The 14,901-nt window shown below is 39.6% G+C and overlaps 1 protein-coding gene and 1 long non-coding RNA gene across 2 annotated transcripts in view; one reads left to right on the plus strand and one right to left on the minus strand.

Moving 5' to 3' along the window:
* Window positions 1-14,901, plus strand: part of LOC145964423 (uncharacterized) — a 53,016-nt gene that overhangs the window by 2,366 nt on the left and 35,749 nt on the right. Inside the window, exons 2-4 of the mRNA XM_083087161.1 lie at window positions 10,791-10,820; window positions 12,735-12,837; window positions 13,600-13,834. Of these exons, the coding sequence (XP_082943287.1) occupies window positions 10,791-10,820; window positions 12,735-12,837; window positions 13,600-13,834 (368 nt within the window). The remainder of the gene's footprint in view (window positions 1-10,790; window positions 10,821-12,734; window positions 12,838-13,599; window positions 13,835-14,901) is intronic.
* The window catches only part of LOC145964452 (uncharacterized), a 160,800-nt gene continuing 149,072 nt past the window's right edge, over window positions 3,174-14,901 (minus strand). The window contains exon 3 of the long non-coding RNA XR_014436462.1: window positions 3,174-3,416. This is a non-coding gene — a long non-coding RNA (uncharacterized LOC145964452). The remainder of the gene's footprint in view (window positions 3,417-14,901) is intronic.

Here is a 14,901-nt window from a genome sequence, read left to right on the forward strand (position 1 = left end):
AATGCGGACGTACGTGGGATCAATATCGAAATGTTGCGATAGAACATTCCTGTAACTTGATTTTGTGATGGATGCGGACGGTTATATCCATCATGACTTAACTGATATCTGCTATTCTAGACGAAAAATATGGGATGCGGGTAGCCAAGAAATATAATCGTGCCATAAAGCGACTTCGGAAGCGGATGCTCACTGTTCCGTGAGTAGCCGCGCGAGATCTGACTTGACATTATGACATAATTCAACGCTCGCGAAAGAACCGCTGGGAGATATGTACGTGCAAATTTCGCACATTTTTATCTGTATCATGCATTCTTTATATGTGAAAAAGTAGACCGTTAAACGTTAGAATCGTTCTCGTTCAGTATTCTTTCTGAATTATAATTCTGAATTATAATATACATCTTGATGACGTATAATTTATGAGATATTAATTTTTAAAAGCGTTAATTATCGGTAAAATTTTCTCTATCTTGTATAAGCGTTAATGATAGTAACACGTTGTCAAGGAATATCGATTTGCAATTGAATACTTTATCATAATGTCGCGACTGATAAGCTCTCAGATGTTCTCTCGGTACATATTTCCGGCAGACCCAAACTCGACATGTGCGAAACGACATCGTGATGCTTATGTATATATTACATTCCGCAAGCTTTCACATATGTTCACGCATGAATCTGGAAGATGAAAATATCTACTCTCGAGCTTTTATTTTTTTCTTCTGCTTCGTATAAGCAAAGTATACGGGAGAAATACTCGACATCGTCTAGACAGGAAGTCTGTGGGAAAGAAGGGGCAACCTAAAAATATATCGACTGACAACAACGAGAAATAATGTTCGCCCTCGCCGTTGCTATCTCTTCATCCCGCGTGTATTCATAAATATCATCAGCAAGTCGGCGTACGCGGCACGTAGGGTAGGGCAAGGTAGAGACAGGGGCAACATCCGACTCTGGTAGATTCAGGTGGCTCCTTCCAGGTCGTTCGCACACATACACGGTACGCCTAGTCCCGTATATCAAGGCGAGCGAGCAAACGCGAGGCTCGTCCATGACTATGAGACACGGAGAGCACAGTGCAACGGTTGACCCCGGTGTACGCGGGGTCATTCCCTCCTTCAGCCACCGCTCGCTTCCGACCCCACTCGCCGCCCGCCATCGCCTCCCCCTAGCGCGGCTTTTTTTGCCGCCCCCTCCCCTGCCTTTTCCCCTTTCCTCTGCTATCCACCATCGCCTCTTTCGATCCCTGTCTTCGTCTTTCGCGGCTCGCCGCTATCGCAACCACCTCTCCTCTCTCTCCTCCATCTCTCTCCTCTCTCGCTCGGCTCGTCGGGTAAACGACGAGCAGCGATGTATCTACCAGGTGGTACGACCTATGTAAATCTCCCGCATTATATACTACCGGGCTGAGCCAACTTGAATTTTCCCCTGTCTGTGAGTCGAGGGATATTAGGCGTGGAGAAAACCGGTGCTGTTGTTAACCGTGGCGATTTGATATTCGTTAGATTCGCTCGTTTCTCGCGCTATGCGCTCGTAGAACGAGCGAATTACAAAGAACTCTGAGTGACGTATCGTTAAGAAGAAGGCGGCAATTTGCACGCGAAAATCGCGATCAAAACCCGGATCGGCGATTCGAGCCAGCGTGGCCGTGATTAAAGCGAATTTTACGCTTTGCATACGGTTAAGATTTATCTCTCCTTAATTTTAGATTTAGATCCTCGCAGCGGTTTGATTAAAACGATCCCTTCACGTTCGGAAATTACCTCTGGAGGATAAATACGAATCTCAAATATTCGCGAGACGCGAAATACGTGTAGACATTTTTAAAATGTACATACATTTGAATAATAATTTAAGAAGGACATGTGTTTCGACCATGTAAATATGTTGATAGAAATGTAAATTCTTCGCACAAAAGAAAAATTCCGGAGACATTTTCGTAATACACGTAAGAAAAAGCGTGATCGTAAAAACTACAATGATCGCATAAGGACAAAAAGCGATAGTGTAAAAGCAAGTGGAAGTCTGCAAAGAGCAAGAAGTGATTGAAGAGTGCCATTACATGAAAAGGAAACTCTTTCACTGCTCAAGCTCAATCCACTCAGGCTCTCTTTATACTTATGATCGTCTTCGCACTACTACTCGCAATCAGTTTCCATTTTTTGTCCTGATTTTTTTAAAAAGCTTACTACTCGAAATATTACGGCTCGCTTCTGTGTTCTTCGTGGTTTCTGAAAGAAGTGAAAAAGGAAACAAAAATTCGGACGTTTGTTTGCAATAACAAGAGTCTTGCAATTCAAGATGTCGCATGCGTTGTAAAAAATTTATCCGAAATTCGAGAGGATTTTCTTTAGCGAGATGATTTTCCGACGCGTTTTCTCGGTCGCACATGTGCACAGTATTGTCATTATAAATCTCTTCCTAGTATTTTGCCCGTCAGCGAAAATATAACACTTTCAATGGCGGACGTCTCCAGCAGAGACCTACTTTCTTTCTGTCGTTCTCTTGTCGTTTACGTAGTTTGCATAGGGCTACATATTCGCGCTTAGCGTTTCATCGTCATGATGCCGGAAATGTGTCATCGTTAATGGAGATGAAACGTTCGTAATAACGACGGCAATTCGTTTCGTCCGCGTTAACGACCGTACGGACATTTATTTTCGCGCGTTGTCGCTGCAGCAAAATCGCGCTGCTATTTGAGAGAAGAAGCAGCATTTCTTCCTTCTAGTAACATGAAGATCCGAAAGAAATCACGCTTCGGCACGAATTGCTCATTTCGCACAAAGTTCTCTCCTCGGGAATATTTCATATAATAATCACATTTTTCACAACTGTGATTATTTCGATTTACGGAATATGAAAGTAATAAAACTAGCTTTCTTAATTTATTACGCGACAATGGAAATCCCACGTTATTCTAGGAATAATAAAAAAGTCATTTTTTTCTTAAAATAGCTTTTTTATTATCCTCTACAAATAACGTAGGATTTCTTTTTTGTTTGAGATTTATCGCATTCTAGTTTTAAAAAGCTCTCATTTCTTGTATAAAATATATATATTTATCTATTATATCTATTATAAATTATATAAAACTATTATAAAATATATTATAAATTTACATTATAGACTCTATTATAAATTTAAAGACATAGAAAAATGCACGTGTGAATAATAATGTACCTTACGGAACACTGTGTTTGCATGGGATGAAAACTTTCATCGGAAAAAAGTCCTCGTAGGATGCTGATGGGAGAAACGTGAAAATGACTATACGCGTTACGTTGCATCACCTCGTTTCTTTGATCTCCTTGAATGTGAATTTTCGATGGACGATTTGCGGTAGTCTAGTGTACTTTAATCCGCACACGTGCGCATCCGTTCTTCGTATATAGGTGCTCGGGCGAGTAGTTTTCCTGAAGGGAAGAAAGAGGAAACGTTATCAGACACGGAAACCACCGTCGTCGCCATTCGCAAACGAAGGTTGATCTTATCCCACGTTCGGAAACGAGATTCTCCGAGCATTTCCTCGAGACCAGCATCTCCTAAAATATTTTACCTATTTCCGTTCATGTACTATGCAACACGAACATTTGCACGTGTAGCAACAACAGCCATGTATTTTTTTCTCCGTGCATAGATGCTAAAACTTAAAGTAAGAAAAGAACGACGATTATTTAGGCATCGTTTTCATAAGGTATATAACATGATTTTATATATGAACTGTGAAAAGTGTATGTTAGTATCAGTTTCTAAACATTCTGCGAGGAAAATGGGATACACAGCGTAAGAAATGTAACTTGCTCGGGGCAAAAGTTTCCCTTTATTGTGTCGGTATTTCAAACAGTACGAAGTACAGTAACCGCTGTGAAACTTGGCCATCGCTCAAGAACACTGAAGCAAAGTCACTCTGCGCGCCGTTAACAACGTACTGATGTACGCGAAACTTGAAGCAATTAACCGAATTTATATTTATATGAATAATCCTTTAATTTCATTTTGTAAAAGTTAATCGCTATGTATATTTTTGATTAAACGGAACATTCGTTTTATTAGCGATAGCTGCTTTTCCAGAAGGAAGAAAAATAACGAGCTAACTTGTGGTAAATAGTAATTTCGAGTAGGAATTTTCGTCATATAACGTCATATGACGTCTACGCGAACTCATGTCGACTATGATGAAAAACGGCGAGCTACTTTTTGCTTACGTTCTCGCACTTCGATGAACGGGAGCCACTTTTCCGAGCCGATGGAGGTTTCGTTTATCGGACGAAAAATTTTGCGATGTGTTAAAGGGTTATCGGACGGCTTGTATGTACTCTGTGCCACTTCTCGCTTCGATGATCAGCTCGGACGATATTCTCGAAAGCTTTCCTTCATAATAATCGAGCCCTTCGAGCTTTTAAGTTCGCTCTCGCTGCAACTCGTTGGAATTGAGCGAAGGACGGAAAAGGGTGTAAAGAACTTTTAAGGGGCATTACAAAGGTTGCAATAACGAACTTGCGACTACTCGTTGTATTTCTGACGACGAATATTCCGATGCTTTTCGAAGGACGGTGTGGATTCGACCGGAATGAACTTTTGAAACGCTTTGATCAACCCCCTGCAGATAACTGCCGGTACTTTGTGTATAGCGATGCCGATATACCAGAATTGATCGCAAGAGTAGATATTTCAAACGAGTGTTTATTGTTACGAGAAAGAGCGATGGCCAGCGCAAAAAACTTCAAAATTGTATTCGATGATGCAGAAATACTTTACGTTACGGAATAATATTGTAATTACTGATGTAACTTTTTTGCGTTAATGTTTTTATATCTATTTAATTCTTTGGCTGATACTTTCAATGATTATATCATCACGAAGATGTCATTATTGCAAGTGCATTTTTCAGACAAGATATATGTTAATGACATTGCAGTCTTATTGAATGATTTCTGAAAAGCAATCATTTTTTAAGAAGAGAGATTATCAATTATTATTTATTATATTTATTATTATTATTATCATTATTATTATTATATTTATTATATTTATTATTATTGTTTAAAATATCATTTTATAGGAGCTTTTATACTAAAACCCGGAAAACCTCGTGTTTTGAACATTATTTGCAACTCCGATCCTTTATACAGCTTATTAATCATTATACATTATTACAATTTACTCGGTCTTACTCAACGTAATCCGTCTCCATTTTCTATCGTTCACCGTTGTATAACTAGTACGTTTTACGTGTAGAGGAGATCGGAATCCAATACCACACGAGTTTCCACCGGGAGTTCGCGAAGCTATCTAAGGGATACTGGCTTCGTCATAATAAATAGGGGTCCTTGAACTCTATCGCTCGTGGGGGGGGAAAATGCAATAGCTCGGACTATCGAGCAGAGTTCGAGTCTTGGGACTCGCAGTTTCGTCGATCCTTCTCTTCTCCATTTTTTTGTCTTTCATTTTCCGATAAAAGGCCGGCGGAAATCCGCGCGTGATACGCCGTATCGACGAATCGTTGATAGAAAACTTGGCCGCTAAGCCGATTTTATCGACGACGAGTATCGGTAATAGTAAACAGATAGTATCCCTGATAGTCGCGGACTTTATATAATATACAGACATTGCTGTATTAATACCGGGCGTCGTATAAATGTCGTCTCGTGATTCGGTCGGCGACAGAAACTTTCCGCCTGTCGCTTCCGCGCGAATGCAATTCACACAGCGGGGGTATTAATAATTCGTCCCGGTGGAGGGTGGTGGAACTCGCTCCCTGACGTCAGGCCACGCCAGAGAAGATCCCATCTCCTCTGGCCTCATCTCCTGCAATAACTTTCGTCCTGTGTGGCGTGCATTTTCGTGCGGTCGCATCGCCGTCATCGTGTCGATTATCGGCATTACGAGAATGGTTCGTCTGACGAAAATTTCGTGACAGAGAGGACGTGCACAGAGAGGCGCACATCGATGCCACGTGTGCTGCTCACGGAGTTAATTATGCGCGAAAACAATATTATCGAAGGAATTATCGGACGTGAAGCCAAACTTCGACAAAGCCGCCGCTGTTCATCGCCCCTTCATGGCAGGGTTAATGCGCCGCGTAAAATAAATCATTAACGCGAATGATCTGTTTTTATCGGGATTATAAGCTGTGAGAATAAGTCGGATTACTAACGGATTATTGAATTTTCTGGATTTTTTTGTGTAAACAGAGGCAGAATCTTCTTGTGTAAATAAAGACGTTGGATTTTGCTAATGGACTAGCCATAAAAGTTTCTTGTTACAAGTAATAAATACAAGTAATGGAGATAATATGCGAAGGTTGTACGATATGAATTTTCTTTTCCATACACGAACCGTGTCTAAACTATTCTGATGTATAGAGTTCCACAGTAAATACATCAAATCGGAGCATGTGGAGAGAAAGAGATGTAGCGCACTATGTACACGACGACTTAACGAAATAGTAATCCGACAGAAGCTTCAGATTTATCGGTAGGAGATTTACGTTAGTTTGAAGTCCGCTAACGCGTAATCTGTTAATTACATCTCGCGCGGCTTCGTCCCTCGTAATCGCAAGACTCGACTTTGCTACGGGAAAAAAATGTTTCATCATCGCGATAACATCGGATACATTTCCTTTAGCATAAATATCGGAGTATTTATTATATTCTTATCTTGCAGATTTCTCTCTCTCATCGCGGTAACTAGAATAAACTTACATTAATTAATCTACAAAGGCGTATAATGAGTTTTTAAAAATGCAATGGTTATTTAATGCTTGAGCAAGTTTGAATTTACTCATTATATAATAACATCTAGGAAATTCATATTTATGCGCAAGATAATATAAAATATTTATCAGATGAGATTATATATCTCGATAGCAATGTGTTAATTTGAATTTTCTGCATTGTTATATTGGAAATTATATTTTTATATTTATAAACTTGTAGCATGTAATTTTTGTCATCACTGTAATTATTTGATTACTCTTAATAGCTTTTTGAGAATGCTAGAGTACCCTTAAATGAAAAAAAGATAAGAGATCTTAAGTACGAGCCCAATCCACTTTAAAGAATATCGTAATTCTAGAAACGAAAATCAATTAGCGAATTTGCATTATAGTTTGGAAATATTTTATTTAGAGAAACTATCTCTATACCGTGTATACAATTGTTTTTGTTCCCCAAAAGTGCTGATACGCCCCGACATTAACTCTTTCGAGTTAATTTAAAACTTTTATCTCTTTAACAGAGATAAAAAGGGTATTCGATTCTATTTGTGTGTTTGCGGAACTAAAGATTAAATGCCTTTACATAGTTGAAATTGAATCACGCTAGCGATAGTTTTTCCCCAAAATTCATATGGCATTGTTAATGGCCATGTTTGTGACAGTGGGATTCTGGAAAAGCCGTATGTTGCGTGATAATCACGTGCATGGTTTATCTTATCACCTTCGCGTATTCGACGTCCGGGACATCGAGAAAGCTTTCAAATCTGATTTATATGGTGATGATTATTCTTCCTCCCTCTTAAAATATTCGATAAAGTTCCATTCCTGTGTACCTCGCGCTTCTGACTTTTATCGAAAATGTATAATCGATAATTCGTGGACTGTGGAATTGGTGATTCATATGTTGACGATGATGCATACGATATTTCATGCATAATGCGCTAACGTTTTGATTTACTACAAGTAGAAATAAAAATATTTTTTTCAGAATCTTGCTTAAAACTGAATTTGATGGGGCACGCGAAACGATCTGTCTGATTTCTCGTAGAATTTCGAAACACCTTTCGATTTGCTTCATTAAGAGACCTCGCATTTGCGCCAGCTGCGCACTTACCTTCAACCTGGATAGAGACTTGTAGGGTTTAATCGACTTTATAGCACCGTTCTGCTCCGTTTGTACTTAAAGTTTTTTCTCTTTCTTTTTTGCGCTCCCTGCGATCTTTAATTATACATTCAGAAGAGATCTCATTACGATGTGTCGCAAAAGAAAATGATTAATTGAAGACATAAGTAAACGTAAGTGCATACATTTCGCAACCCGTTATACCCGTTACATCGATTGCGCCTCGCGCAAACGCACACGAAGGACGCAAGTAATTAGACGAGCACAACATACGAGAGCAGACGATAAAATTTACCAGACTTTCAAGTATTCCTTCAATTTTCTTACATAACACGAATAAATCCATCCACAAATTGACGTGATATTTCATAACGAAATGATAATCGATAAAGTAAAGTCAATCTATCCCGAAGGAGAGCGATACGAAGCGAGAATATTGCTTCGAGAATACCTCGAGAGCGAATATTTCTCAAGAAATATCCTGCAAATATTTTTGGACAAGAAAAATATTTAAAGAATATATTCCTTCTTTTTTCCTCTCTCTCCACAAACGCGCACGTGCTACGGCTGTAAGTATGTCATAGAGTAGGATAAAGAGAGTCGGGATATAGAGGTCGACCGAAGGGTCGTCGGCAGACTCATTTATACAGGGATATCGCGCAGAATAAGGGATTGGCTTTAGGAAGAGAAAAGTGTACGTTGGTCATCTTTGAGAGAACCTAAACGACACCTTGATAAGGCCCGATAAGATATCGCATTTACGCGTGTCGCGTAAATATTGCTTTTAATATCGGCCTGGCCTATAAATAACAGCGCGCGCTCCCGGTTTTTCCACCCCGTTTACCCTCCCTCCTGTCTGTCGCCTATCGTTCTGCATCCGTTTTCACGGTGCGGTAACGTCGTCACCGAAGGAAACTGCCGCAGGATGAAAAGTAAGCGCTGTGTCACCAATACGTGCGCTTGTCCTCTCTCTCTCTTGTACAGCACACGTGTATGTGCTGTACAAAGACGCATTTGTGTGCACACGAGAGTGCGCCAGAAGAGGGTGAATTTCATGAGTACGCGCGCGCGTGTATGGCACAACGATACCACGGTCTTGGCACGGTATTCATATGCCGGACGTCCATTGTCTCGAGTTGTTCGAAGGTAAAAGATCACAACTGAAGCGTTAAAGCTGACGTCATTGTGTTTCACTTTTCTTTCGCCGTGCATCTGCCCACGCCCGCTTGCATATATGCATACACACACACACACACGTATACACATGGGAATCTCGTCTACCGCCACGTATATCATCGGCGCCTCGAGCTATCAATTTCGCGCAATATAGCTTTGATACGATGCTTTGTTTTACTTTAAACCGATGCACATTTTCCGTACGTTGCCGGTTTTTGCATCGTTAATAGCGTGACAGTTTGTAGCGATATCGGATAGAATCCGGATGCGATTAAGTGTTAGAAATACGCTTGCGTCTCGTGGAAATTAATGCAATTATCGAGGGTGTACTCGATATGCGCCGCCATTGGCGCTTTATTGAAACGTTCTTAAAGTCGATTTAATACCGGCGTTTCCCCCATAGTTTTCACGTTGCATATCGGATTTCAATCGTAACTGGCCGGCTGCCAAAGTGCGCCACGTATGAGTTCAGTTATTTTTAAATAAGCGAGAGCAATTAATTTATCAAGGAATTTATTTAGAAAGAGACAAAGAGAAAGAGGGGGGGAAGGGGAAAGGGAGAGATTGTCAATGTGTAAGGCAACCGCACTCGACCTCTCGGTTACCAGAAGCAGATGCAATAGTCGATTCACTATTCTCGACATTATAGGTCGACCGTAGGGTTCCCTCCTGTTTGCGTGACATCAGCGTTGGTTCATTCCTGCGGCTGACAATTTTATATCTCGGCGACGAGAATATTCCCGCTCTCTCTCTCTCTCTCTCTCTTAATTAATCGCGCGCGATGTAAGCGTGCAAAATAGAAAAGTGCGTCTATGTCGAGCGGGAAAAATATCTCGTCCGTTCACGGAACGGAGAAAAAGTCCTCTATGAACTGTGACCTGCGGATACACGGCTGACCCGCTCATCATTGCATTGAGCTCCCCCTCCCGCCCCCCAATCATTTGTTACACATCGACGATGTGGACGCCGTCTCTCCTTGTGGCGCCGAGATTAATCCTAAGGGTAGTTACTCGTACAGACTCCCGATAGACGTATAGACTATCTGGCATTTATTAGCATAGGTCATTGCTTTAAATCGCTACCGACACGATGGCGGAGCTGCGTTACACACACATTCGCGTTCTTATAGACAAGGTTTTTCCATGACGTATCTATTAAATTGTTTATTGTAAAACCTGTAAACTGTCAAACTCTTTCCGGTGGATCGCAATACTCGACTAGTTTTTCTTATTCGCGTTACGTAAATCCGTAATGTGTTTGCAGGATGCGACGTTTATAAATAATTGACGAAAAAGTCGATAGAATGCACGGACCAGGTAATGCCACGCGACAAAGGTATACTACGCGAGTTAAATTTCTTTCGCGGCGAGATTTCAATTTGAAAGTTCATACGCGTGTGATATGCATCAAAGGTAATTATTGGGCGTGCGAATGATTTTACATCGCTTGACCTTTACATGTATATTTAAATCTTGTTAAACGTAATCGCTACGATCCAAGTAATTATGTATATAGCTCGATAATTCGCGTTAAAGTGCCGCTAAATAGGTACAATATTGATGTAATGATCGTCGATAAGCGCACACAACTCGTGGAAACGAGCTAATTATCGTTAAACCTTTGTTAATTACAGCATTACTCTTAAGTGCTTTACAAGCTTTATGATTTTAAGATTGAGCTCAGGTTGCTTGAACGCGAATGTAAATGTTTTTCGTAATTTTTTTTCAAAATTTACGATTTGTAATCCCTTCTTTGTTCTCTCTGTTGCAGTGAAGAAGGCGCGGTTTATCTGCGAGGATGGTTCGTATTATGTGGCAAAAAAATAAGGAATGTTACGTCTTACGAAGATGGAAACTTCAGGATTCATCTATTTAATCGATTTGTTTCCCGATTACTTTCAAACTTATATACGAGCGAAATATTACCGCGTGCGTAATCGTGTACTCAAAATTGGAATTGAGACGAGCCGCGAAATCAAAACCCTTACTCACGCTCCGTTTCTAAAATCCGCGAACAATTTATTGCGCCCCGCGCGATTGGAACAGTTCCAAGTTTCAGATTATGTGATTCCTCGAGCAGAATGTCGTGATGTTTCGCTTATATCGAAATAATTTTTCCGAAAATATAAAAGATCTTTTTAGAAAAAGTTATATCGTATATATAAATCTAAGATATAATACTTTAAGTACGTGTCTCTCTCCCTTTCTTCCTCTTTTTCTCTCTCTCTTTTACTATAAATTTTATAAATTATTTCAATAAAAGGAAAATATATTAATAATGTTAACAGTGTGTCCCTGTTAAAGAGACATGTTAAAGGGATTTTATAAATTGTGTCATAAATCTGTTAAATTTATTTCATACGCGCAAACGATTAATACCTTAATATTATTCAATATTTTCTACGATGACGAGCGCGTAACCTTGGCAGCCTCCGCTTTTGCGTTTATATATTGTACTTTTTTAATATCCAACCACGCGCGTCACGTGTATGGCATTGTACGGAATGGACATATAAAGACCATTATTCCATGCAATGTTGCAAGATTGAAGTAACGATAACGTCTACATTCGCATCGCGAACATTAAAAGCATCTAGTTTCATGAATTTATTTATTCAACGCACCGATCGCGCATTTGTTCGTATTATGAACAACTGTCTCTCTTTTTATCACATTTTTAACAAACTTAACTTCATTAAAGTTAATCATTTTTTTCATTTACAGTAATCCTTCACGTCTCTCGTTTATAAGAACACGGTTGTATATCGTTGAGACTCTTATTTTTATCCTGTATATCCTGACGATTCGATTTGTTCTATATCTAGTATCCTCCAGGTCAAGAAAGGCTGCGCGTTATTTTCACGTCGTGCCGAGCTCTATTTATGTCGCGTCTAATTTTTTATTAATAACTCGAATTCTCTGTTGAGTTCGGCGTGTGGCTGCTACCAAAGTCAGCCATGGAACGCGACCCTTGAACATATTTCGCCGGTCGCTCGGAGACAATTTCGTGGCTCGTAAAGTAAAATGTCGAGGGTGACGCACTACCGTACCCGAAACATTGTGTCGCGGATCGTAAAACCTCGCTCCTGCTTTTTGCGCGACTTATCGAAGGCGTGCAGCTGAGAGCATGTACAGTAGATGCAATGGGCGGAACTTATTTCAACTTAATAGAGTACAGTTCTCTCTCCCCATCCTCTCATTCTCGGACATATAACCGTGAAGATGCCATTACAAACATTGCTCTTAAATCACGAGCAAAACGGTCCATTTGCTAATATTACACGTAGATTAAAATTATAATAAAAATTCTATTTATTATTATTATTTATTATTATTATCCACTAATCCTTGCCTTTCGGCTTAGGATAGACTTCCTGTTCAATACATCGACCTTTACAATATTTATACTTATATTTATACACATTTTATCATGCGATTAAACTATAAACTCAGTCTAATAAAAATTCTATTTATATAATTCATATAATTCATAAAATATAATTAAAAAATAATTTATTTGTTTCACGTGATTTTGCTGTAAATAAATAGGAAAAAAAGAGAGAGAGATTTATTTTAATTGAGATGTTTCAAACGGTTGTCATCGTAATAAATGAATATAATAATATACTTTGCTTGTATACTGTGAGTAGTAAAGTCCACATTGTATTCTAACTAGTCAGCTAAAACATATATTATTGAATGTTCTAAATTCCAGCGGAGCAGTTCAACTCCTACGTAACGTTGAAACTACAAAATGTAAAGTCAACGACAGTAACTGTGAAAGGGGCCAATCCATGCTGGGAACAAGATTTCCTCTTGTAAGTTATTGATAATTTTACACAGATATTCGTTAAACGCAAGAATGTAAAGCATGAGAGGGAGAACTCATGAAAAATTTTATCAAATTAAACGTGTTTCAATTAAAAAATTCTCATATGGTTACTATGGCATTGCACTCTTCGGAAACATTGCAAACTATCGCGTGTGCACCGGTACTAAAATATCTAGGACAGCTAGTAATTTGTGCGCATCTAACAGAATCTGAGACTAATCGCGGTCTTATTTAACGGGACTCCAACTCGCGAAATCAATCTTGTCCGTCGACCGATCGCGAATTTTTCGAGCGCACAAATTTCCGATGAAATTACGAAGGAAGAAACGTGCTTCTTTTTCATAATATGGCATTTTATTATCCTTCACCTTGACAAACTCTTTCTTTGTTTGAGATGAGATCTTCGGTCCATTACGGTCCTTATTTTTCTTTTTGAACGAGCTATTAAATGGATTATCAGAAGAAGAAAAAGATTTTTAAAATAACGTAAAATCGGCTTGCGAATTAAAAGAGATTATCTCGCTGTTCAATGTTGATTATTACAATATTACGTAAAGTGATATATTGTTTGTATTTGTAATCTTGGATCGCTCAAGCGGTATTTGACACTAATAAGTTCTTGATTGTTAAATTTTATACGTTTAATTTGTATTATATAGAGGTTACAAATAGCATCGGTGTTTATTTCACAGCGTAATAATTCTCTTTGCTACCCCGCTGAAATTAATGGAACTTGTTTGTTACGCAGCGAAACGAATGACATGAATGCTGGGCTCGTAATCGAAGTATGGTGCAAGGGATTCTTGTGGGACCGTTTTCTGGGCTACTACTATATTCCACTGTCAGAGGTGTCCTACATGAACGAGGTAATGAGAAATCAGTGCAACTTAAGTCGTACAGAGATACAGCAATTTGAACGACACACATCGCCCGACATGCGTGATACCAACAGCAACACACAGCCAGACATCATCACTGACACGGTACACCAACTCTTATACATTCGTTTTATACTACACTAAAATAGGTACACCAATACGATCGAAATGAAAACACTTGCTGAATAATTGCTGTATTACTCTGCGTCGTAAACGGCAGCAACAAGTATTCCTTACGATTCGCAATAACTCGATACAGTCGAGACTCATCTCGTTTCGCCCGCATTTATTTCTCGCCGTAGAAATAAGCCATTTTTAAAAGAATGTCATCGTACATCGAATAACGAACAATTCTTAAACACTCTCTGCACGTAACAATCTTTCGCGGAATCCGTTCACTCTTTCTCCGGGCACGTTCTCGTCAGCTTTCTTTTAGCGGTGAGCATGGCTTCGCACGTGAAATGAAATTCGACGAGTGTTTGCTCATCGAACGGGGACCAAAATCAATTACTATCTACTGCGTTAGGATCATCCGCCGATTTTCGGTGGAATAACCGTCGATCTGCTGTCACGCACCATTCTTTGGCTAATGTCTGTCATTATAGTCCTCTATTACGTCGATAAATCTCGGGCGATTCTTTATCCTTCTTTTTTCTTGCGACGCGCTATAAATCTGAAAGCGAATAGATGGAAGAGGACCACAAAATGGAGAAAACGTCATGCGATCAATCGATGTCCGATACGTGACCGATCGCGAGGGCAATTCGACCGGTATATTATGTTGCACGCGTACAAATTGAATTTGCGAAAGTGACGCAACGGTGACCATTTTCCACCGATACTGACATCGTTTAATTTGCCATGTGTTTTCATGGACGCAATCACGCGCGAATGTGAAGTACTATGTTCAACGAATATGATTAACAATAGTGTGTAATTTACGTTGCTGACGTGAGCAAGCAGCGTGGTTGAGATTTACTTTATTTTCTCTCTCCCTTTTTCTCTCTTTCTCCATCTATCTATTTATCTATCTCTCCTCTTCTCCCTCTCTCTCTCTCTGTCTAATGTACATTTACGATGCGTTCATAATTAGCGTGCATAATTAGATATTAATAGCAGCCACCGAGGACCTAATTTCTCTTATCGCCGCTTCTATCGGATACACTCTCAGG

The sequence above is a fragment of the Camponotus vicinus genome, unplaced genomic scaffold (assembly GCF_025532165.1).
Source record: "Camponotus vicinus isolate PSW18456_S1 unplaced genomic scaffold, iyCamVici1.0 SCAF_1, whole genome shotgun sequence".
NCBI classification, from domain to species: domain Eukaryota; kingdom Metazoa; phylum Arthropoda; class Insecta; order Hymenoptera; family Formicidae; genus Camponotus; species Camponotus vicinus.